Source organism: Protomyctophum parallelum, assembly GCF_964188405.1.
Source record: "Protomyctophum parallelum genome assembly, chromosome: 12".
Classification (NCBI taxonomy): domain Eukaryota; kingdom Metazoa; phylum Chordata; class Actinopteri; order Myctophiformes; family Myctophidae; genus Protomyctophum; species Protomyctophum parallelum.
The window spans coordinates 40,657,942-40,683,250 of record NC_139712.1 but is presented as its reverse complement, the minus strand read 5'-3'; the positions used below and the strand labels follow the sequence as shown (position 1 = coordinate 40,683,250).

The following is a 25,309-nucleotide window of genomic DNA, read 5'->3' as shown; positions in this document are numbered from 1 at the left end:
CTTTTTTGTATGAATCAGGCATTATACTGTGAGGCACTAGTCACAGTAGTCAGGCACATCTAAAACAATGTTCAGGTTCACAGCCATGTGTGGATCCCCAGAGGATCTAATGGAACCATTATGTCGGTGTGTTTGGTAGTGCATTAATTGTCATTTGTGAATAGGTCGGCAATACATGAATGATTGAATGAATGAAAAGGTAAATGAGGAATCATATGTGGGGCATTTGATCTCTGTGGCTAATCTGACCACCTATATTCTAGTGGTAGTTTTCAGTGCTTTGAAATCGTACAAAAAGTTTGAGGTTCATATATGCCGATATGGTGTTAATTTAGTCTTTGGTAATGACGACTTTTTACCTCCAGGAGTGCCTCGGCATCCAAAATGCGAGTCGCCTGGCATCGTCGGTTTGCTGTGGAGTCCACTTTCTTCTTCATCACAGGGTGTTGTATGAGATCAGTGCATTTGGACTCCAGGACTCGGCAGACAAGGTGGGCTCCTGACTTGCACTTTATTATTATTATTAATAGTTTGTACCTGATTAAATTGACCAATAAATAAATGAACAATATTTATTGCAATAATCAAAAGACCACACACATTCCTACTAGTTAGAAACTAACTAACTAGGTAGTAGGAAACTGTGTGCAAAATTGAATGAAAAAAAAAACAGGACAATCCTTCAAAGTTTGAAAGCCAATCGAATCTTAGCTTAAACATTTGCCAAATTGTCAAATATTAGAGGGAGAAATTGTGAAAATAGCAGATCAGCTATTTACACAATGGAACAGAGTTAAACAAAATGTAATGTCTCAACTACTACAGTTCCAAGTGCTTGTCAGGGTGATGGTGGTGGGGTTCAAATATGGTTCTTTTTGGGGTCGTGGCCTGACAAGGTTGAGAAGCACTGGCCTAGACACACAGCCTCTTTGTCACGATAAGGTTACAGGCTTCATGTTGTCCTGTCAGAGAAAAGGTGATGCGATCTGACTTATTGCTTACAACGGCTGCTGCTAAGAGCTATTATAAGTTGTACTTCATCTGCCCCAGTGGGTTCAATAGTTTACCTGACTGTGTGATCCATAGGTGAACACTGCTGCCAAGGATATTCTGCTGTTCCTGATCAAGGGGCGATTAATGATGACAGCATCCACCTGGGACAGATTCAACGAGGCAGTTTACCCAGTCATCCCCATTCTACAGGTACTGAGCTGTCGCTGCAAAGCTCATGAAGCAGGATCACATTTGCATGTTGCATTGCATCGCTTTTGTGGTGGTTGTGAAGTAAAAAAAACAGTGATATGTTTTCTACACAATCCAACTAAATATGATCACAAAACCAATTTTAGCACTCATAGACCAGTATATTGAGCTGCCAGACAGCAGTATTCAGTTTATCTCTCATTTACATATTCTGTGTGATATTGTTTCCTGTCTTTATTTATTTATTTCAGTGGAAAACCCAGCTTTTATTAATTGTTCGGTTTGAGGCAGCAGAAAGCCAGGATTGTTTTTCCATGAATATGCATGAGAGTTTGTCAAGTGTGATTCAATTCAAGGAGGGCATTAAGAGATGGCCCGCTATGGCAACCAGAGACAAAATGATACCGGCCCTAATCACAACCTGCCTATTTATTACTGGCATCTATTACACTGAGAGCAGACTGTCTAAAATGTGTGTGTGTGTGTGTGTGTGTGTGTGTGTGTGTGTGTGTGTGTGTGTCTGTGTGTCTGTGTGTCTGTGTCTGTGTGTCTCTCTCTCACAGGGTTATGCAGGTACCGAAGACTCTCTTGGAAACTGTGTCCTGCTGCTAAGTGAAGTGTCCGATGTGAGAGGAGATGACGTGTTTCATATCACAGGCAAAATGAGGGCTGCACTGCGACTCCTGTTCACTAAAAAGCCAACGTGAGTGAGAGGAACATACTTTTGTTTTTCCCTGAGGAATTTTTAAGTTACTGTACAGTGTGTGTGTGTGTGTGTGTGTGTGTGTGTGCGCGCGCGTGCCATATGTGTGTGTGCACAAGCATGCATCTTGCCTTGTGTGTGTGTTTAGCTGTTTGATGAATGTGACATTCAGTCTCAGGGGCTTTGTGTGAGACAGACGCTTGTCTGGGAGTCAACATATTCTACTCTGCAACACTTGTGATGGACATATTACCTCTGTCTGACTCTGTTGTCATCAGGTGATGTGCTCATCAGCTCATCGGAGCTCTCTGTGATGCATATGTAAAACAACCATCCAGGTCCCACTCTATGAATATTGATAAAGGATGGAAGGAAATGGATGCCAGTCACTAGCCAACAACCAAACGCTGGTCTCTATTTGTTAAGATTGTCCATTCTACCTGCCAGTGATGTTTTCGCCAGTCATGACGATAACGTAAATGACTACGTCAACGGCCCTTTTTCGAGGACTAAAAAGACGTGACATTCACAAGCTCAAACTGTTCTCTTTGATGACTAAAATATGACGAGACGTGTGTGTTTTCGTTGACGAGACTAGACGCAAATGTTAATGTGTTGACTAACAAAGTTTCAAAATGCATGAAAATGTTCTGCCAATTTTACGTGCAAAAAATATCAGAAATGTTGATGCATGATGATGGTGCTACTGCTGCTGCTGCATCATGTCCTTGTTGGTCACGCCCATCACCTTGAATGCACGCACGCACGCATGCACACGTGCACGCGCGCGCACACACACACACACACACACACACACACACACACACACAGTCCCACACACTGTTGACCATGATGGTGGCGCCCTGCAGCGACAATGGGGCTTGGTCGTCGGAGAAAAAGGATTTGTGGGCATATTTTAAATATAATACAGCGGAAAATAAAACTGAGTGCCTGGTACCTGGTGCATGGGCAGCAAGTGAAATCCTTTGACCATGTTTGAGTGACTGGGAAACATGGAGGGAGGGATTGATTGATTGAAATTCTTTCCCCACAGTATGCAGAATGGGAACATTTCAAACGAAAGCACAAGTCAATACAAAAACTGTTACTGTGTATATTATGAATAGGCAGGCACTCGTTGACGGGACTCTCGAAGTCGCCATTGTTAAACATGCTTGGCATCGGTTCGTGTCATTGTGACCACATGTCCTGTGGTCAGATTATAAGCTTTGGGTGTTATAGACAGATTTACCTTTCTTTGTCCTGGACAGATACAGTACTACCCATAGTTCTCTTCTTTCTTTGAAGCGACAAAACTATATAGAACATAATTATAAGCTTATTACAGTATCTTGGTGAAAAACGAATTGCATTGTAAATTGTTAACTGTACGATATTTGGATTAAAAACTAATATTGTTGATCTGACGTCATCAAACCCTGTACACTCAAGACACACTCCATATATGGCCAGTACAGAATTCATTCCATATGTTGATCTGACCCCCCATGCCAAAGCGCCGGCGCTCGCCCAGCTGTCTCTCGTCACCCAGGCGGATGAGACGATGAGTGCACGCGACCTCGCCCTTTAGGGTGTCTTACTGGTAATCATCTTTTGGCTAATTCCTATCAGGGATCACCACAGCGGATCGATCATCTGGTTAGAACATTTATTAGAACATCATATCACTGCCCAACAACACTGGTGTTGACCACAGCATGGAGGATGGACAGAGAGGTGATAGATGGGTATTTGATAGGCTGCCAGAGTTACCCCACTGAATATTGGTACTCCATATATGGAGATATCCGACATATCTTACTAAGATATCCAAGTCTGATCACAAACCCCTTATTTGGACCAGGCTGATAAAGCTCCATATATGGGGACGACAGAGACATTTAGTGCGGACATCATGCCCTATATAAAGAGTGAGTTCAGATGCAAGCAGTATTGACTATGCTCCTTGCAAAAGCCTTCTGTACGAGATAGGATACAATCCAGATATCCTTGTGTCAGGGATTTAGACAGCTCGGTTAAGTTCTCACCAGACACCACACCAGTCCCCATTTGAGTAGGACTTTATAGAGGGGATAGGCAGAGAGATGGGGATAGATAGGGAGGAGGTGATGGACATGATGGACGCAGATCTCATGCAGAAGTTCCGCTGTATGGGTACGACGGACAGAGACATCTTGATCTCGGAACTCCAGAGACTTCTGGGCTTCCAGCTCGACCCGGCGGGATGCGAGTTATTCCTGGACACGACCAACTGGAAAATGCAGGACGCCGTGGGCGCATATTACGACTTCGAGAGTCCCGTCAACGAGCGCCTGCCTATTCATAATATACACAGTAACAGTTTTTGTATTGACTTGTGCTTTCGTTTGAGATGTTCCCATTCTGCATACTGTGGGGAAAGAATTTCAATCAATCAATCCCTCCCTCCATGTTTCCCAGTCACTCATGTTGATGCATGATGATGGTGCTACTGCTGCTGCTGCATCATGTCCTTGTTGGTCACGCCCATCACCTTGAATGCACGCACGCATGCACACGTGCACGCGCGCGCACACACACACACACACACACACACACAGTCCCACACACTGTTGACCATGATGGTGGCGCCCTGCAGCGACAATGGGGCTTGGTCGTCGGAGAAAAAGGATTTGTGGGCATATTTTAAATATAATACAGCGGAAAATAAAACTCAATTCTCACACCTGTGCCGTCAAACGACGACTGGGGAGACGGATTTGACCAGCCTCTGCTGGTCTGCCACATGTGATCTTGATCTACAAAATATTGTGATACGTGATAAAACAAATCCCATCTCCCCTTTATTACTAACAGGGTGAGAATGGCAGCACTGCAAGACATCCTGCCCCACCTAACCGGTGGTGAGCGGGCCAACATGGCCAGACCAGTCCTAAGTCAAGCAGTCCTCGATTCCCTCCCATCGCTGTTCTGCCTCAAACAAACCTTGGACATCACACTGGACACCATCAAGAACTCATTCCTTAAGGTATCGATCCATTTCATACAAACACACTTGAAGTTGGAGTTTGAAGCGTGCGTGCGTGCGTGCGTGCGTGCATCCATCCACATGGCATCTGTCTGTACACCCACATGGAATCCACATGTGACTGTGTGTTATGTGGGGCACAGGTGGAGTCTGTGGAAAAGCTATTTGGCATCTTGACGTCTGACACGGTCGACGTTTCCCTCAGAAGGTCATCTGCTGAACAGCTGGCTGTCGTGCTACAAGGTCAAGTATCAATAGAGCGGCTAACCATGATGCATTCCTTGTCTACCAAACTACCACAATGTCCTCATGTTTTGTTCCTCATTGTTTGTTGTCCCATCTCAATCCCACATCTGTGTTTTCCTCTACAAAGCGTTTGCTACCCTCTGTACGATCACTGACCATTATTTGTTTGTTGTATCCTATTTTAATTTGTTTATTTTATTTATTTTAACCGACTACATATTGCAATAAACTGTTGCCACTGTGACAGAGGCTCTGTAGATAAGACACAGAGAGGTGGAGTTTTAGCAGCATGAAAATAACACTTGCATATATTAGTATGCACTCTTTTCTTACCTAGGCAGCAACACATGGCAACTAGTCAGTCCTGTGTTGCTGCTTTAGATTATATTTGGGAGTGAATCCAAAAATTCATATGGTCTCCATATTCATATGGTCAATGCCTGTGTGAAAAGTGGGAGCGATTGGTGCAGGCAATGAGGAGATAATGCGGTGTTTCTGACACACACACACACACACACACACAGATAAGTGGAGCAGTGTCGATATCGCTATCCATTGTTCACATAATTAATTCAAACAATGATAATGAACTTACTAGATGGTCCAGGTGGGATTGTAGAAGCGATGTTCACTCGATGAAAGCACCAACAATCTGAGCACTCCTTTTTTGATTGGAAGGGGGAGGAGGGGGCATCCCCTCCTCTAAGCCTCAATTTGCTGCTAATGCAGCAGTGTTTTTGTCTTCCCACCGTAGCCATATGTTACAGGCAAACAGGAAAAGTAAATATTCAAGAAGTTATGCAAATGTTGATTGTCAGCATATTGAATGCTTCTCATTTCCCCACAGACACGGCGATGCACCCTGTGCTGAAGAGTCTTGGCATAACAGACAAAGTCATCTTTTTAATTCTGGCAAGCATAAATGGCAGTGAGGTAAAAAAAACAAAAACAACAACAACACTGGCAGAGAGATAAATCAATGTATACCGAGTCGATGGCTATTGAGACCAAACAAAATAAACAAAATAAAATATATCTCTTGTCTTGAGGCGAACATAAAGAAGACAAACAGAATAATATCGGCAGATGTGTGTATAATTATGCAAAGCACGTTGTGTGCGCTCATGTTGTAATTGCATATTGCCGGCGGATGTGTGCAAGGCTCAGACAGTGAAACATGCGTGAATGAAGGATGAAATGGCCTGAGCTAATGGTGCCAGACTGACCCTGGACAGCAGTCCTCCAGGTTCTGTTCGGTTCTGCTCATCATTCACCAGGGCCTGCTAATGGTGGGCAACGGTGCAGCAGGTCTGCCCTTGTTAACTGCTTTAACCCTGGCCTCCACTATTTGGGGCATGTCATCGTGGAAAAGGTTACATTATTCTTTTCTGGCCCTAGCAGATCTACAAGCTCATGCCTCACGATGTGAGCTTGTACATTTTTTGTACTTCCAGAAAATGTTGATAATTTCTTATTAGATGGGCCGGGGCTAATGAAAATGGGGCTTAAAGGACCAATTCACTCATTTGTTTGTACCTAGATTAATTGGTTCTCACTAATACTTATTGTACTATGGTACATTTTTTGTCTATTCAGTGTTTGTCTTAGAGAAGGGCTGTGTACCCGCCTACCAGTGACATCATCGATGGGGAATCGAAGCTTATAGAAACAAATCTACAGGCTCTCTTCCTGGAAAGTTAGCATGATGCAATAGAACCTATTCTTGAAGTGACCGATGTTGTCACTGGTAGACTGGTCCACAGCCCACCAATGAGACAGAGGGAGTAGACAAAAATGGTGCCATATTATAATGGACAAATTATATGAAGATTGGTTGAAAATGGGTGAAGTTCTCCTTTAGGTAGTCTGCGAACCATGGAGCATTACTTGTATCAACCAATTTGCATAATTGGAGGAGACATGGCAGCAGACTCTTATCTATCTCAACCCTCTGTTTTCTGCAACTTGCACAACCGTGGCATGTAGCTCTTGTTTGTGTGGTGACAGAATGTAGGTGTGCGTGAGCGTGTGCATGTGCGTGCGCACAGACGGAGAGCAAATACAAAGCGTGTGTGCTTGTGTTCTCCCTAGAGTTTGGACTGCCTGTTGGAGCCGTGCTTGTGCATTCTCAGAAAGCTGGTGTACGCTGATCCCTCCCTGAGGCACAGCCTGGCGCAGAACACCCCACTGCTCCTCATGTTGCTCAGGGGTACGTTGACAAGACAACTCATTAAGTAAAGTTCAACCACTACACACATTATCATTGCCTTAGCTCCAGGGCACAGACACGCATCAAGACAACACATCAAATCATCTGCTGTATACGCATAGCCCGCTGCCATCAGCGTCATCATCACGTTCCAAAGCTGTTAGCAAGATGCATCTCGTCTCTAATGATCTGTGCTCGGCAACAAGTAGAGGCTGTTTCTGCCACTTGAGCTGTATCTGTGACGCTGCATTCTGTTCACTGCAACGCCCGTCTATTATTGGCATGGCTCCATTTGCAACGCTGACAAATGGGCTTTGTGTTTGTTTGTGAAAATACCGTCGGGAATTTATTCGATCATTCACATTGCGGTTGTGGAGGTCACACGACTTTGTTGAGGAGTTTTGACTTTCAAGCGATGAAAGCCAAACGCACTCCCAGAGGCACATGAAAACTTCTGTGCTGTGTCTTCGTTTCAGCATCCTTGTTGTTAAAGGAAAACAAACTGAACGTGGCTGAGGCAGCGGCGCTCATGTGTTTCCTACTCTTTGATGAGATGGCCACAGTTGATGTATGGTAAGTTATTATTTATTTCTTTATTTTACCTGTAATGTTTCTACAACCTAAATCCAGTGCAGTCACATTTTGCAGTCTCCACTGTTAAGCCCTTTGTTTTCCGGTACCTCCTTTCCAATTATATCAGGACGGACAAATCCTGCTCCGATGTGGCTGTCGCACCATTCTCCCTGCCGCTATCGATAGTACGAAGGTAATTCGCTCTAGACTGACTTTGGTAATGACCTTGTGGATACGTGTGGAGCTGTAAATCCATGTGCATGACTACTTCACTACCTTCAGCTTCACCACTCCTATTTCGAACACACTCACACAAGCGAAATCCCCAACTCACGTCCACCCCTTCCTCGCAGGTACAACTTTCCATTCCAGGCAGCGGCCCATCACGCCGTCAGCCCCTATTGCTGTGTCCTGCCGCCCTCCTCGGACCTCCTAAGCCTGCCCCCCGCTCGCCATGCGCTGCAGGTCGCCTGGAACACTGCATGGCACTCTGGGATAGACAGTCTGCTGGAGGAACGCCGAGGCATCCACGACGACATCACAGAGTAAGGACCTCGCCATTTATTTTACTTAGACCTGGCTCAAGGGTGTTGAGCAAATGTTTATTATTTCTTGGAGTAATGCCTGTTCATTCGTTTCGGGATAGGATATATTAAGATGGGTGGGGATTGGAGACCACAATATACGAATGCGAAGTGACAGGAAGAGTAAATTATTCCTGACTGCCACTGGGAGAATGGAACGGAGTTCGGTAAATGGGTAAATGGACTGCATTTACAGTATATATGCATATTTACATTATCAATGCACTTCACATTACCCATTCACACACCGATGATGGAGGAAAGTGGAAACCATGCAAGCTACCCACCTGCTCATTAGGGATTCAGTGTCTTGCTCAAGAGCACTTCAACACTTTTGCCAGGAGGATCAATCAAACCTGGAACCTTCGGATTCCAAGACGGCCGCTCTACCTCCTTATCCACTGCGGTATTCATTGTGTTGGTTTGTTTACAGAAATGTATCTTTTTATTTAACAAGTATGATTGTTTTATCGAGGGGAGAGCGCAAAGTGTCTTGCTCTTGCAAAGACAATATTTATTTCCAGCTGGAAAAGAAAGAAGTGTGTCAGACAGCCCACTGTCAGACCACCTTCTACACTTCTTCCTTGAGTATCACTACCTGTTTTCTTCCAGTAAACGAGGGATGTCGCAAAGGTTTGGCTTCACCGGCTGGGGGATTGCATTTTAATCCGTCTTCATTTATGTCTAATGTGACCTAATGCAAACAAATGAGAATGCCTCACATTGCAGTTTAAACTGGCTTAATTACAGCAAAAGAGTTTTAAAGAACATACTGTAATTGATGCATCTATCTCCATGTTTGACAAGATTTGTTACACCGTGTCTACCATCATTGTGAGAGGAGCTTTCACTTAGCAGAGACTGACATCAAGATGGATTGGCATACAGGGAAAGGTGCGCTCACAGAGATCTCATTTTGAAGTCACATTTTACTGGCAAGCCAACTAGCCAACCCCTATCCTCTGACTGTAGCACTGCTGCTGCAGCAAGTCACAGCCTAGGACATCTTAAACCATGAGCAACAGGGAACTGTCTTGTTGTTTGCTATATATGTGTAGTATTGTACTGGATGTTATTTTTTTCATCATCTCCTCTTCTTATTGACCCACTCCTGCCCAGGTTCCATGACGACCTGACACTGTCGGAGACGCAGCTCCTGTCCCTGCGGGCCTCTCACCGCCACACCGGGCTGCGGGACTGCGTCCAGGCCGTGGCCACGGCGGCGGGACACTGTTCGGTGACCTCTGCCCTCTCCAGGATCCGCCTCTACCTCCTGACAGACCGAGCGGCCCTTCTCTCGCACAGCCACGCCCCCCACTGCTGCAGGAGCGCCCTCCGCTCTCTCACTTGGCAGCAAGCTTTCACCAGGTATACCACAACGATCCAAGCTTTCACCAGGTACACCACAACGATCCAAGCTTTCACCAGGTATACCACAACAATCCAAGCTTTCACCAGGTATACCACAACAATCCAAGCTTTCACCAGGTATACCACAACAATCCAAGCTTTCACCAGGTATACCACAACAATCCAAGCTTTCACCAGGTATACCACAACGATCCAAGCTTTCACCAGGTATACCACAACAATCCAAGCTTTCACCAGGTATACCACAACAATCCAAGCTTTCACCAGGTATACCACAACGATCCAAGCTTTCACCAGGTATACCACAACAATCCAAGCTTTCACCAGGTATACCACAACAATCCAAGCTTTCACCAGGTATACCACAACAATCCAAGCTTTCACCAGGTATACCACAACGATCCAAGCTTTCACCAGGTATACCACAACGATCCAAGCTTTCACCAGGTATACCACAACGATATACCACAGGTATACCACAGGTAACAGGTACCAGGTATACCACAACGATCCAAGCTTTCACCAGGTATACCACAACGATCCAAGCTTTCACCAGGTATACCACAACGATATACCACAGGTAACAGGTATACCACAACGATCCAAGCTTTCACCAGGTATACCACAACGATCCAAGCTTTCACCAGGTATACCACAACGATATACCACAGGTAACAGGTATACCACAACGATCCAAGCTTTCACCAGGTATACCACAACGATATACCACAGGTAACAGGTATACCACAACGATATACCACAGGTATACCACAGGTAACAGGTACCAGGTATACCACAACGATCCAAGCTTTCACCAGGTATACCACAACAATCCAAGCTTTCACCAGGTATACCACAACAATCCAAGCTTTCACCAGGTATACCACAACGATCCAAGCTTTCACCAGGTATACCACAACGATATACCACAGGTATACCACAGGTAACAGGTACCAGGTATACCACAACGATCCAAGCTTTCACCAGGTATACCACAACGATCCAAGCTTTCACCAGGTATACCACAACAATCCAAGCTTTCACCAGGTATACCACAACGATCCAAGCTTTCACCAGGTATACCACAACGATCCAAGCTTTCACCAGGTATACCACAACGATCCAAGCTTTCACCAGGTATACCACAACAATCCAGATCCATTATTCATTTTAACCCATTCTGACCTGAGATCAGATTCTAAAAATGTCTTCTACATCCTGACAGTTTTCCATTCTGACCTGAGATCAGATTCTAAAAATGTCAGTCGTTCTTCGATTTTTCAAAAAATAGCAGACCTACAAGCTCGTAGCGCGCCACTCGGTGGCGCGCTATGAGCTTGTAGATCTGCTATTTTTCAATAGCTAAAGCATAACATGATGCTAACCCCAAAATGGGTTCCCGTTCAGAATGGGTTAAGACTCCTAACCTAAATCCTTTTTTGCAAACACGTATGTTTCTATTAGGGATGTCGCCTTTTTTCGCTTCCGATCCCGATAACTCAATTTCTGTGTTGGCCGATACCGAATACCGATACCAGTGTCGTGATCTCATGTTGTGTTTATAGCTGTCTAGCAATATATCTCGTGTTGTGTTTATAGCAGACTCCAAAGCAAACTCCACATGTCCCAACATTGTATTTACCTGCCATAGTGTCAACCCCTTACCCCTGTGTCGGATCTGTGGTTAGACTGGCATATTCGCCGATACCTGATATGACCCGATATGACAAATAATGGCCGATCCGATACTTTTCCCGATACCGATACAGTATCGAGACATCTCTAGTTGCTATATCAATGGTGCTCAAATGTTTTCATGTCGAGGACCCTCAAAATGTCATGTTGGCACGGACCCCATCTCAAAATATTTTGTTCCAGGGACCCCCAGAAGCAAATATTTGAGATACAAATGTTTGCTGTATACTGTATATTTAAATATGCTATTTTTGAAATGGCCACAGTATGAAAGTATGGCTAAAATCTAACATTACACAGATGCTTTCCCGGTCTTAATGGGTTAAATAAATACGATGGGGTTATAATAACCTACTACCTAATATCGCTGCCATCATTCATAGGCATTGTTTTAGAGTGTGTACTGATCTACAGACCTGTTGAAGTGACGTCTAGCTCTAGGAGGCATTATTGTGACAGCCAGTGTGAGTACAGCGGCATCTCTTTAGCACTTGTTGGACTTTAGTCTGTTGCCCTTTCAGAGAAAGATCTATTCTGTTATGTGGCTCAGTGAGGACACTGTGGCTTTCATAACAGAAGTGCAGAAAATGTTCCAAGTGTTATGGCATTCTGAAAGGCTTAAATATGGAACATAATTGGTGCCCTATATGTAATGTCTACCTGATAGGAGCAGTTCACGTTCTGAATACAGGCAGGGTCAGCGGTAATTTCCCAAGCCTGTCGAAACAGTCTTCTCAAAGAGCAGAAGTTAATATTCTGTAACATAATGGTTATATAACAGCTACCTCTGAGGTCTCGCAGGGGAGCGTCCTTGGCCCTTTACTCTTTCTTCAAACTATTTTAGAGCGGCTGTTTCACCTGCCTGTAACTTGTTTTGATATGCTGCTGCCTCTGTATTAACCGTGTCGCATCAAGATAAATCAGTGGTAGAGAAGGCATTAACCCATTTTGGGCGGGAACCCATTTTGGTGTTAGCATTATGTTATGCTTTTAGCTATTGAAAAATAGCAGATCTACAAGCTCGTAGCGCGCCACCGAGTGGCGTGCTACGAGCTTGTAGGTCTGCTATTTTTGAAAAATAGAATATGTAGAAGATGTAGAAGACATTTTTAGAATCTGATCTCAGGTCAAGGTCTCAGGTTAAGTGGTGAGGACAGATTATCTCTTCATGCTGGCAAGACCAGAAGCCATACTTTTTGGGCCCAAGATTAAATTAGCTAGATCCCCTGGTTTGGTCATCAAAATTGACGATGTCCTAATTTCGGTTAAGAACAAAGTTAAACTAGAAAAAGTGCCCTTCTGGGCACAGGTCTCCACCAGGATAGGAATGTAGGACATTGCAGCTTGCCTTCATCTGGTGGTTGGATAAAAGGGCAACAAAAGTAAATTAGAGGTAAAAACACTTTTCGGCCAGTTATAGCGCCACCTTGAGGCTGAGTTGAAATTGTTCATGTGGCATTTCTTCCTCGGCCTAGTGGGAATGTGCGTGCACAATATCACGGAAATCACGCATGATTTGCAGCATTTTGTTTGAAACTGAGCACTCCTGTGAACTTTGGAAGCCAATCTTAACCAATCAGGATGGAGTCTGAGAAATCTGAAAGACCCGTTTCGTTGGGTTTCGTTGGGCTCTAGAGAGACTGTGTACCAATTTGCGCGATGTTTGGACAAAATCTGTAGGTGTACTGTGCAAAATCTTGTTTTGCACAAAGCGGCCTCCTGGTGGCGCTATAACAGGCCGTTGTGGAAATTTTGGGGCAGAGGTTCATGGTTGGCATCCAGGGAGTGTGTGTGCAAAATTTGGCATCGACCGGGTTAACGGTGGCCGAGATTAGCTGCTCACGGACACACGGACGGACACACACACACACACACACGGACGGACGGACGGACGGAGTGCAAAACATACTCTCCCCCCATGCCTTCGGCCTGGTGGAGACAACTACCTGGGATGTATTTTCTGACAGTGGGCTATGTAAATCAGCATATTAAAGTTCTTAGCCAGAAAAGCTGCTTATCTTGACAGTCCCTTCCTACGCACATTAAGGTCATTTGCAAGGTCCACCCACGTACTAATTGGAGGGTGCTAGAGTCGAAAAGCGCAGCTGCTTCTCACTTTCAAAATGGTCAAAAATACAGTGCCAAAGTAATTGAAAGAATATTTTAAACTTGTGAGGGAGATTTTCCATCAGAGGTAGCGAAGCCGACTTCATCCCTCCTTAGTACATTCCATTTTTATTTTTTATATAGTGCAGCAATTGGAATACGTTGCCCACATATCTGAAACGGAGTGCTTCTCAAACCATCTTTAAAGGGGCTTTAAAAAAAAGGTCCTAGTCTATGTATAGTCTCTCTCATGCAGACGGAGTTGTGTGGGCGTGAATCTACGTATGTGCATATACAGTAAATGTATAGACTACGTGTAGGAGTTTTTTTTTATGCCAGCCTTTCATTCCTGGTTGTAGTTAGTACATTTATTAGTCATTTAACCCATTTTGACCTGAGATCAGATTCCAAAAATGTCTTCTACATCCTGACGATTTTTCGAAAATCACACCCGTGTGAACTGAGTGGTGCAACTCCCCTCCCCCCTCTCTCCTCTCTCGCTCTCTCACTAGCAACAGTGCAGCACTAATAACAACAGCGCCACTACTGGTACGGTAGTCATAGCCATACTGGTGCAACACATACATATTAGGCACACACATAGGTGAACACGGACATTGCTGTTCCTTGGAGTGGTTGCACCACTCAAAAATAGCAGACCTACAAGCTTGTGGCGCTATGAGCTTGTAGATCTGCTATTTTTCAATTGCTAAAGCAGGGTTCCCGCCCAAAATGGGTTAAAAAATGCGTATAGGTACGTAGACTGTTTGCCAGTAAACTGTAATGCTGCTGGTTGTGCCATATGCTGCTACCCGTGTCATAGTTTGTGATATTATGTACTTGTCTCTGTTAGTGTTATGTTAACTTGTCAGAGGACCACAATGGGTAATATAAGCCTCAGGGCTTTGTCGTGTTTTTATCCTCAGTGATGTTTTGTCTGCTGTATGTTGTGGAAGTGGAAGTGCTGATGTGCTCGTTCCTTTTATCACCAAATAAATTCATTCATTCACGTACAGTACACCTCCTGTACAACCCCGAACCCTCAAGAGTCTTCCTAAGAACTAGTCTCCATGTAGTGCATACAGAGTTCACATGGACATTCCAAAATAGATTACAGTCAATGTAAAAAAATAATGTATTCTGTTTTCATAGTGTTTACAAGGAGGTTGATTTACCACACACAATATCAAGCTTCGGACCTCCCCTGCTGGAAGAAAGCTGCCATTTCTTTAAGCCATTCTACTGAGGATGCTAAAGGAGACTGTATCTTATGTCTTAAGTAATTGTACTTTTAATAATCACAATATGTGCTGTCTAAATAGTAAGACAATGTTTGCCCTCTGCATTTTTCAAACACAGTTATTATTTGAAATCCCCCTATGGGGGATTTCAATGCAAATAAAAAAGTACCGTACATGAACCTGTGGATTTGCGCCCTCTATCGATATTGACGTCAGACTTCAGTGTTCTATACCTATAGTATCAGCTTTCACTACCGGTATTATTCCTTTTTTTCTTTCTTTTTTCTTCTCACATATGGCCCTTAGACTCATTACAATCTCCATCCACTCTGCAGGTTTCTCCAGGTGCGTCCGGCATGCTTGGAAGACGAGAGGCTGCTGGCAGACATTGTTGCGTTCCTGAACGACTACTTCCAGCAGGGGTGCACTGATCCCTCGTCTGACCAGGCGACGGACGACCTGCGCTGGATACTGGAGCTGATCCTTAGCCATGTACAGTACCAAAACACGGTTCTTTATTACTGTCCCGTCAAAGTTTCACAGCCACACATTACTCTTGGTCTCATTATGATAAAAGTTGTGTACAGAGCCATGGCAAGTGATGATTTCCTGGGCACCTTTTTTTTCCTTTTTTAGATGGCAGCCAAACTGCATCTTTAGTAAAATGCTCGGCAGGTGGGCATTCTGTCAGAAATAAATCACTTTTGGACCTCACCCTTTTTAGATTTGAATAATTATTTTCATAAATGAGTGAGAAATATGAGAGTGTCATTGTGAATTTTAAATTAAATTAAATAAGGAAGCCCTGGTCCACAAAGTAAAGATGTGGTTAGGTTTTTTAATTTTGAAGTCACCGGTCGAGGGCTGATGGACACAGACAGTATGTTCTGCCTGTTGCTGAACATACAGTACCCTCCGGGGGGAGCAGCTTTCAGCTCTCATCTCTTGTGATGTGTCTGTGTGTAATTACTGAGCTGTTTCAGGAACAGCTGTGTCTCTGCGCTTGCAGTAACTAACTGTATCATGCACGACACGTTGGGCAATGAGGCGTGCATGTTCTTTTTTTTTTTGCTCGGTAGGGGAGGGGGTGTCGAGTTGATGCCTTCGCAGGGTGACATGGGCGGTGTTGTGGGGGAATTGGAATTTGTGCGTATGCATGCAATATCCATTCATTCATTTATACTTCCCACGTACTCGCCACTTTCATCCTTCATTCCTCCCCACCTCTACCTCCTATCAGTCGTTATAGTGGTATTCCCCACGGGGTGAACATTTTCACTTTCTTGCAGGGTTTACGTCTGCTAAACATTTAACATGCTGTACCACCCAAGTCGAAAATACTGTGTGTATATGGGAGGAGTTTAAGAAATGGATGAAGTAAATCACTCGTATTAGTCCCATCGCCTATTCGTCTCATACGATCCACACATCTGTTCATTCCACCAGGAGACGGCGTCCCTCCTGGACTTACTGCTTGGCGTGGAGAGCCAGGTGGGACCCGGCCAGAGTCCCATGGAACCAGAGGAGCTGAGGAGCCAGGTGGGCCAGAGGCTGCAGAGAGAACTCACCGGCTTTTTCAACACTTTACTCCGCTGCCTAGAACAAACCACTGACAGGTAGAATCTCACAGAAACACACACGCACGCACGCACACTTCACTAATTCACACTTGAATTAGTAAAGCACCAGTCTGGAGCGACCTGCCACTTGGCATTCATTGTTTTGCCTTTCCTTTTTCCACGTCTGCTCACAGAGCCTTGGAGGCTGAATGATGGACGTGAAATTCAAATAATTAAAGCCTTTAAGGTCATTAAGTCTTGAGATGGCTCATTAGAATTTGATTGAAATGTGTATGTTTATCATTCCTGTTCTAATGAGACAAGTGGGACTTTATGTGGGATTTGTTGGTGATATACACACTAGCGACGATCTGCTCGCCGACACCTTGGGGTCATGTAAGCTCTATTGATTTTGGGTTATTTTTCTCTCCATCTGTAATGCATTGATTTTTCCTCATGAAAATGGAATAAAAGAGTCAGGATGATTACGCTTTGTGTGTAAGTGGATATTGGCCTCATGCTCATGTAAAGTTATTCAGGTCGCCTGCAGGGGTTGGATAAAAGTTTCATAATGATCAGAACCCTTCATTGAAGAGAGGTGTTTGTTCAACTGCAAGTTGAAGTGTTGCGTTCAGCATGGTTGGAGGTGTTGATGACGTTGATGCAAACGGAGTCGCATTTCAGTTTTTTTGTAATTAAAACGTTTATTACGCAATCTCACTGGAGAAAAGCATTAAACAACACAGGTCGGTGCCAGTCAAGTAGTTCTCTGGATGAATCGGGGATCAGAACAAAACAAAGATAATTAATATGGGAGCTTGTATCATAGGAACCAAGCTGTACTCAATAACTAATCACAGAATCTTAACACAGAAGAAGAGACCACTTCCGCCCGGAAGTGATGGCCCTCCATATTTGAGCCACATATTCTCATTCTAGGCTGTGTGTCGATGTGGGATGGATTTACTTTTTTAGCGCGATTAAAGTTTAGAGTTTTATAAGGTCCCAAAGATCGTAGTTTGTCTCATTTTGATGAGAAAAAGGACTATTAACCCATTTTGACTAAAATGTCTTCTACATCCTGACAGTTTTCTGAAAAAGCTATGTTTCTATGTCAGTGGTTCTTTGATTTTTCAAAAATAGCAGACCTACAAGCTCATAGCGCGCCACCGTGGCGCGCTATGAGCTTGTAGGTCTGCTATTTTTCAATAGGCAAAAGCATAACATAATGCTAACACCAAAAGGGGTTCCCACCCAAAATGGGTTAAGTGTGCGCGAGGCCACGTGCGCGTTGGATTGGGATGTAGGTGTTTCTACCATGCGAGTACAAAAAAAATAAAATAAAAAAATTATGCTTATTGCTGTCACAGCTCACAGCTAGAAGGTCCTGGGTTCGATTCCCACTGGGGACACTGTGGGCACTCCCCTCCGCGTCATCATTGCCCATACCCGAGGCGGGGTTGGCGAAAGGGCCTTTCTGTGTGGAGTTTGCATGTTCCCTATGGTAGATACCCTCACACAAAAAATCTCTAAACTACCTCCCCCTGGCCAGCCGGAGAGCCTGATGGAGATGAAAGGAACTGGTCGGAATTACGTGTTCCTTCCACGCGCTACGTACGGCCAGGGAAATTCCCCCCTGTCAGGTGAAAAGAAGCAGCTTGGACTCTTCATGCAGAGACGGAAGCATGAGGCCAGTCCGCTGCACTCCACTGGGTGAAAAAATGGGTTGCAAAATCGTGGGATGAGATGAGAGAGAGAGATGAGATGTACTTTATTATAAAAGTAAAATGTAATACACAACAGACAAACAGAACACAGTGGACAACTGGACATAATCTCAACAAGACCTGCAGACTTCAGACACAGGACCATAAAAGTTCTTATGTGTTGTATAGTCTGATGGCGGTTGGCAGAAAGGAGAGTCTATAGAGCACCGAAGTCCTGACGTCACTGTCAGTAGAGGGCGCCAGTCCACAGGTTTGTGTACTTTTTATTTGCATTGAAATCCCCATAGGGAGAACTGTGTTTGAAAAATAAACCTATCATCCCCGCCTTTTCACTCATATGGATATGAAGCATCGACTGAAGGTGGAAATGTACAAATATACTTAAAGAGTAACACAATAAGCGCTAGAAACGAGTCAAACAACCCAGAGACTACATCTCCGGGTAGGTGGGGTTGCTGCAGCTGCCCGTCGAAACAGAAACTGACATGTTAATTACATTTTTGTCTTTTTTTTTTTTTTTTTTTAATATTTAATGTTTCGTTTTACTACGAGTTGAGTCACTGCCAGCTGAGCTTAAGTCAACGAGGAATCTCAGGAACGCAATGTGTTGACAGCTGGGCGTGACGTATATTAGCAGCGACATTGCTTTCATACCCTTGTAGTTTCAAGGCTTTTGCGGCCACATTAACTCCATTTTCTCCAGAAACTGGCTGTATCAAATATGAATGGACATCATTAACGACACACAGCCATCCCCCTGTGTTTTTCAAACACAGTTCTTATATGAAGCGACCTAAAATCCCCCTAGGGGGATTTCAATGCAAATTAAAAAATACATGAACCTGTGTACTGGTGCCCTCTGCTGAAAGTGACCTCAGACTTCGGTGCTCTATAGAGCGTCGCAGTCCCTCCCCCTTTCAGAACGACGAGTGGCCCAGGAAATGAATCCCAATGCATTTTCCCCATAGGCTTTTCTTAAAGTATTTATTTAAAGCCGGTTACGCCGCGGACAAAGCCAACTCGGATCGTGACAAATCATGACAATGAACACAATGTTTTGGGCCGATCAAATCATTAGAAAGAAGAAAACACTATTTGTTTTGTTTTTCTTCTTGTAAATGATTTGATCGGCCCAAAACATTGTGTTCATTGTCATGATTTGTCACGATCCGAGTTGGCTTTGTCCGCGGCGTAACCATCTTTAACCCATTCTGGGCGGGAACCCCTTTTGGTGTTAGCATCATGTTATGCTTTAGCTATTGAAAAATAGCAGATCTACAAGCTCATAGCGCGCCACCGAGTGGCGCGCTACGAGCTTGTAGGTCTGCTATTTTTGAAAAATCGAAGAACGATTTTTAGAATCTGATCTCAGGTCAGAATGGGTTAATCAGACCAGTGTGTCAGTGGAAACCTCGTATGAATCTGATCTCGGGTCAGAATGGGTTAAATAAATACTTTAAGAAAAGCCTATGGGGAAAATGCATTGGGATTAATTTCCTGGGCCACTCGTCGTTCTGAAAGGGGGAGGGACTGCGACGCTCTATACAGCTCTGTGTTCATTCTCGGAGGGAAGGTGAGCCTAGGATAAAGGTGCTCACTCTGTCCTGTAAGTCACCATAGAGTGTATGGGAGGGGTTAGCCAGCATGGAGATCAGTTTGTCCCCTCCATCCCGAGGCCCACTGTGATGTTGTTGAGCTTGTTCAGCTCCCAGGCCTTAATACCCCCACCCCAGCATACCACTGCATAAAATAGAATGCTGGCTACCACGGACTGATAGAACATTTAATTAAAAAAAGAAAAAAAAATGCTTATTAATCAAATCTCGTAATCTCGTGGATGGCACAGCGGGCTACAGTAGCTATTCACAAGATTTTCTCGTGCCAGCACAGATTGTGTTAACTCTGATATTCACATTGAGTATTGCCAAAACATTGGCCATTATTTCACATTATTCAGCGATTATGCAGCCAATGTGTTAAGCCAATAATTTAAACAACTTTCAACCTGGCATGATGCATTCAGCAGACTGCTGACGGCAGTAGTCGTGTCACTATGGAGCGGACAGCGGCCGGAGAAGCAAGTCCATTCTGTCTGAAATCAGAAAATGAATCTTAACGGCATGTGAGCCCGAGGCCGGGCCCTGGTCCAGTTGGTCAGGGGCATACCTGGTCGGGTCCAAACGGGACCCGGCCAGGTGTTGCAGGGCTCTACTTCATATATGGTCACGCCTTGTGACGTCACGCCTCGAGACACGTCACGCCACCATATATGGCCATCTCCATATATATATACTGTAGAATCTACAGTCGACAGTGTAGATCACGACACTGACCTCATCTAATCCTGGATAGCCATACATGGAGAAGACTGGATCATCACCTAGACCTGCATATATGGAGCCGGCCAGCAACGCTACATCTGATCTCAAACCCTTAGATCTGATCTCCATATATGGATCTGACCTGTTCTGACATTCCATATGTTGATCTGACCTCATCAAACCCTGTACAGTGAAGTCAAGACACGCTCCATATCATATGCATATGCATATGCATATATCAGTGCCAACGTTCGCCCTGGCAGTCTGCCGTCACCCAGGCGGATGCGTGCACGCTTCTCGCCCTCAGGGCGTCTTACTGGTAGTAATATAGTAAAGCAATCTCTGTATGTCTCTCTTGTTTTCTCTCTCCTCCCTCCTTCCTGACTCCGTCTCTTTCCCTGTCTCTCCAGTGTATCACTGGCTCTTGCAGGCCACTTCAGGAGCCAGCTGGCTGTCCGTTTGCTCCAGTGCCTGCGGGTGTCCGATGCCCCGCGCTTCTACGGCCTTCCCAGCCTGGAGAGGACACTACTGGGCATGGTCAGTCTGACAGCCCGGCCTGGCTGGAGCATCCACTGCCCAGCGCTGGACTCCATGGCCCTCTGCTCCAAGTACCTCAGCGGCCTGTTGGAGGTGTGTGTGTGTGTGTGTGTGTGTGTGTGCGTGTGCGCGCGTGTATGTATTATAATTCCCCTACTCAGAATGCCTACAGAAAATAAACACACAGTAGGTGTCAGTGGAATTAATTAAAATCAGGCCAAAACATGGTTACGGGACATGAATCCCAATCTGTAAAAATTTGAATCGATTGGAAACGCTGCACCCCGAGGCGTGTGATGAGGATAATCAACCTTGCCGATTCCATCTGCTCTGTCACTCAGCAGTCCACAACAGATTCGCGCAACACGCAGCAAACTAGCTTACACAGCAGCTATAAGCGCAGGGGTGTCCAACATTTTATTCCGGCTCAGCACTTAGCGCTCCCTGTGGAAGCCACAGCAGCGGGTTTTGTCTGTCAGCTCGTGTTCAGATCGCCTTTTATGGGGGGCGGCACGCACGGATCAGCATTATGTAGTCCCAAACTGGTTTCTTATCCAGCACAGAGATACGCTTTGACAACGTGCCACTCTTCCTCACTTCCCTGTCCGCTCTGCGTCACCCTCTCTCTCCCTCGGGCTCGGCCACAACCTCTTTATTCTATTCATCTGCTTTCCAATGACACCCCCTCCGCCCGCCCTCCTGCCTTTTGAAGGCAAAGCAAAGCAATTAATCTCAGTTGTATTTAACCTTGTATTGTGTTTAACCTTCATTAAGATGCTGTGACTCGCAGATGCTGTGAGTCGCATGACAATCTCAGTTAAACGTTTGTGCTCGGTCTCCCTGCCTGACCTCCGCTATTCAAACTGATAAATGTGCTACAAATTGGAAAAAGGCTACAAGGACTGAAAGACGCAGAAAATTGCTGGATGCGTGAAAAGGCAGAGGGTACACTTTTACACACGGCATGTGTTTCCGATATTGTGACTATCAACTTTTTCTTCAGCCCTAGGCTGCATGTGTCGGGTGACCCTCTGCTCCTTGCTAATTATAAGGGACCTGATATAGAAAGTATTATGGTGGGAAAGCAGATCATAAGGAGGTGGTGGAAGACGTCCTCTGGGCAGGAATGGCTGACTGAGCTGGGAAAGGTTGCAGCAGCATGTGAGCTTCTATCTTACGGGATGCAAAATAGATCATAGGCGTTTGAACTGAAATGGGGGAAATATCTAATTTATATCGGGGGGGCTTGAGGTCTTGGGCTGTCTCTGGGGCCCTGCGGCGTGTGTTGTGTGGGTGGTCCGGTCCAGAGTAATCTAGTAAGAGAGTGGCGACACGCTTTGATCTCGCTGCAAAGTGGGGTTCTAACCCCCTGACTGGTGGTGGACAGGTACTTTAACTCTGTGCCACCGCAGCGCCATCATTTTCCCCCTTAAGCTGAATCAATCCAGATGCACTGAAAGCCTTTCACTGCCAGCAGAAGCAGGTATAGCGAAATGTTTAACTTGAGCTACAGGATGATCACAGCTAGGTGCTAAATGTAACAATGACCACACTGTCTGTCACACCTCCACTACCACCATTTCCACCGACTGCAAAGTGCTTTTAATACTTTCGTAGAGTGGTTTCTCCCTGTGAGCAATTTTCAAAACAGGGTTTCAACGTGCTCCTCCGACGCCTTCCCTCTCTCTCTTTGTTTGAAATTTCACTAAAGGATAGTCCCTTGAGTTTTCAAGGGGGTCCTCAGGGTACAACATACAACAAAAACAATACAGCAACACAAAACAAATGATAAAGACATACACAAAGGCTCTTCCCCATCACAAACCCACCACAAAGCCACTACATCAGTATACTCGTAACCCAAGAGGTTCAAACCCATTCAGAACGGGAACCCCTTTTGGTGTTTTAAGCATTATGTTATACTTTAGCTATTGAAAAATAGCTAAAGATCTACAAGCTCGAGCTTGTAGGTCTGCTATTTTTGAAAAATCGTGAAAATGTGGTGCAAATCTTTGAATATATATTCTTTCAGAGCGAACATTTTTAACTAAAATCTTTGCTTCCAGGGGGTCCCTGGAACTACATATTTTCAGATGGGGGTCGCCGACCAATTACATATAATTCTAGGGGTCCTTGACATGAAGTAATTTGAGAAGTTTTCAGAAAACTGTCAGACATTTATAGAATCGTCCTCAGGTCTAAATGGGTTAAGAAAAATACAAATATAGTGTACAATAAAATATACAAACTAAATAAAAGAAACTAGACAATCAATGCAAATAAACAAATATGATGCCAATAGGATAGTCTTAAATCAAATCAAAAATGTAATCAGAAACAAGAACAGCAAGATGTAAGATGAACTCGTAATGCATTCATGAAAGCATCAAAGGAAGTAATTGATCTAAGAGACAAGGGCAGGTGCTTTGAACTTAAAAGTACATCTACCTATCTCTCTAGAGATTCTGGGCACAATACAATAAAGATGTTGAGCATGTCTTAGAGAATAAGCCGATGACAATTGGTTCAAAAACTGTTTTAAGTCTGTAGGATTTGAACACAAAAAGTAACCAATTAAAATGTCTCCTAGCTTGGGGTGATAACCAATTCAATGTATCATACATAACACAATGGTGCATAATGCGTATGATAAGTGTGGTAGATTATTCAGAACTCACATCAGAGTCTTTAAGAAATAATCAAGGTAGAGAGTGGACTGAAACGATGTCACTTTATTACAACGAGTGGAAGCCTTGCTTCCTATGTTTCCAAGGCAGTGTAGTATTCTCATCTTCAAAATCCTATTACATAAGGACACCTCAAAACAAACCTACATTATCTCCCTCTTTAAAAACACAGCATATGGTGTTCTCATCATCTTGCCTAAGGGTTCCTGAACGGCCAGAAATGTCACTGAGGATGTGCACAACTCCAACACGCATGACAACGCTGTTCCACGTGAAAAGCATCAAGTAAAGTGGAGCAGTGTGTTATTTTTCTGCAGCAGCATAGGAGGTAGAGAAGAGATGAGAGTTTGCAAAACACTCTTTCTTGAAGAGTGCATAACATCTGATAGTTCAGCACTAATTCAGCACTTCTGGAGCCAAATCAAATAAAATACATCTTTAGAATGTAGCTTTGGTAATGACATATTGGATTCATGGTATATGTGTCTTTTCAGACCCCCATTGAATACCCATGATTTAGGACTGTGGTTTTCAACAATAATTTAACTCTTGAGTTTCATTTTACACTCTCAAGATTTATAAGGGTTTGTTTGGTTACCAACTCTCCATCGTTTAGCTGGGGACCACCTGGAACCCCCTCAAGGACCACTGGTGGTCCCCGGACCACTGGTTGAAAACCACTGGTTTAGCAGTAACATACCCTAGCACTGATGCAAATGGATTCCTTGTACTGCTTTTTTACCTCTATGGAACCAATATTGTGGTTCCTTCCTTGTTCTCTCAGGTGATATCTTCGTTCTACGTGGAGTGGGGTGGCAACGCCATGTCCTTCATGGGAAAAGGTGTGACCAAGAATGCTGTCATCTGCCTGCTTCACCTGGCCCATGAGATGCTGGCAGAGAGCAAGGATAATGTGAGTATATGGAGAACACATGAGCACTCACCAGTCACCGGATGTGTTATAGAGAAGGTTCTCATGAGCACTGAGTCACCGCAGTCACTGTATGTGTTATAGAGAAGGTTCTCAGAGCCTATTTTGGGCCCTGCTCTGGTGGCTGTACTAACTCAGACCGTAGTACTTGTACTTCTACAAAAGCTAATATAGCAAATCTACAAGCTCACAACGTGTCACACTGCGTTGTGAGCTTTTAGATGGGCCATTTGAACTATTTTGCTACAAAGTTTAAAATATCGCTTGCTTGGTTAATTGATTTGTTGATGTATGGAAATCTAAAATATGCACTTGATTAGTAACCAATAGAATAATTTCTAAGAAAATAATTGATAGTTGTAGCATTTGGGTTAACAGTTTCCGTGCCGGGAATGGATTACTCCAGGTTAATGTCGCTGCCGTATCGGACATACCCGCCTTTTGTTTTATGTGTTTAATCCGCCGTAATGTAATGAATCAAAAGAAAATCCGTCTTCGTCGCGGAGTATGAGACTGGATGCCTTCGCTGTGATGACGAAACCGGAAATCGTCACATGCTGTGGGCTGCTAGGGCTTCTGGGAAATTGA

At 44.4% G+C, this 25,309-nt stretch overlaps 1 protein-coding gene across 1 annotated transcript in view; it reads left to right on the top strand.

Annotated features, from left to right (window-relative positions):
* rttn (rotatin) overlaps positions 1 to 25,309 on the top strand; it is a 64,952-nt gene that overhangs the window by 12,527 nt on the left and 27,116 nt on the right. The window contains exons 15-29 of the mRNA XM_083778506.1: positions 366 to 491; positions 1,087 to 1,203; positions 1,767 to 1,906; positions 4,763 to 4,934; positions 5,078 to 5,177; positions 6,028 to 6,113; positions 7,272 to 7,389; positions 7,866 to 7,962; positions 8,090 to 8,155; positions 8,316 to 8,507; positions 9,666 to 9,914; positions 15,295 to 15,451; positions 16,406 to 16,575; positions 20,977 to 21,196; positions 24,575 to 24,703. Coding sequence (XP_083634632.1) covers positions 366 to 491; positions 1,087 to 1,203; positions 1,767 to 1,906; positions 4,763 to 4,934; positions 5,078 to 5,177; positions 6,028 to 6,113; positions 7,272 to 7,389; positions 7,866 to 7,962; positions 8,090 to 8,155; positions 8,316 to 8,507; positions 9,666 to 9,914; positions 15,295 to 15,451; positions 16,406 to 16,575; positions 20,977 to 21,196; positions 24,575 to 24,703 — 2,139 coding nt within the window. The remainder of the gene's footprint in view (positions 1 to 365; positions 492 to 1,086; positions 1,204 to 1,766; positions 1,907 to 4,762; positions 4,935 to 5,077; positions 5,178 to 6,027; positions 6,114 to 7,271; positions 7,390 to 7,865; positions 7,963 to 8,089; positions 8,156 to 8,315; positions 8,508 to 9,665; positions 9,915 to 15,294; positions 15,452 to 16,405; positions 16,576 to 20,976; positions 21,197 to 24,574; positions 24,704 to 25,309) is intronic.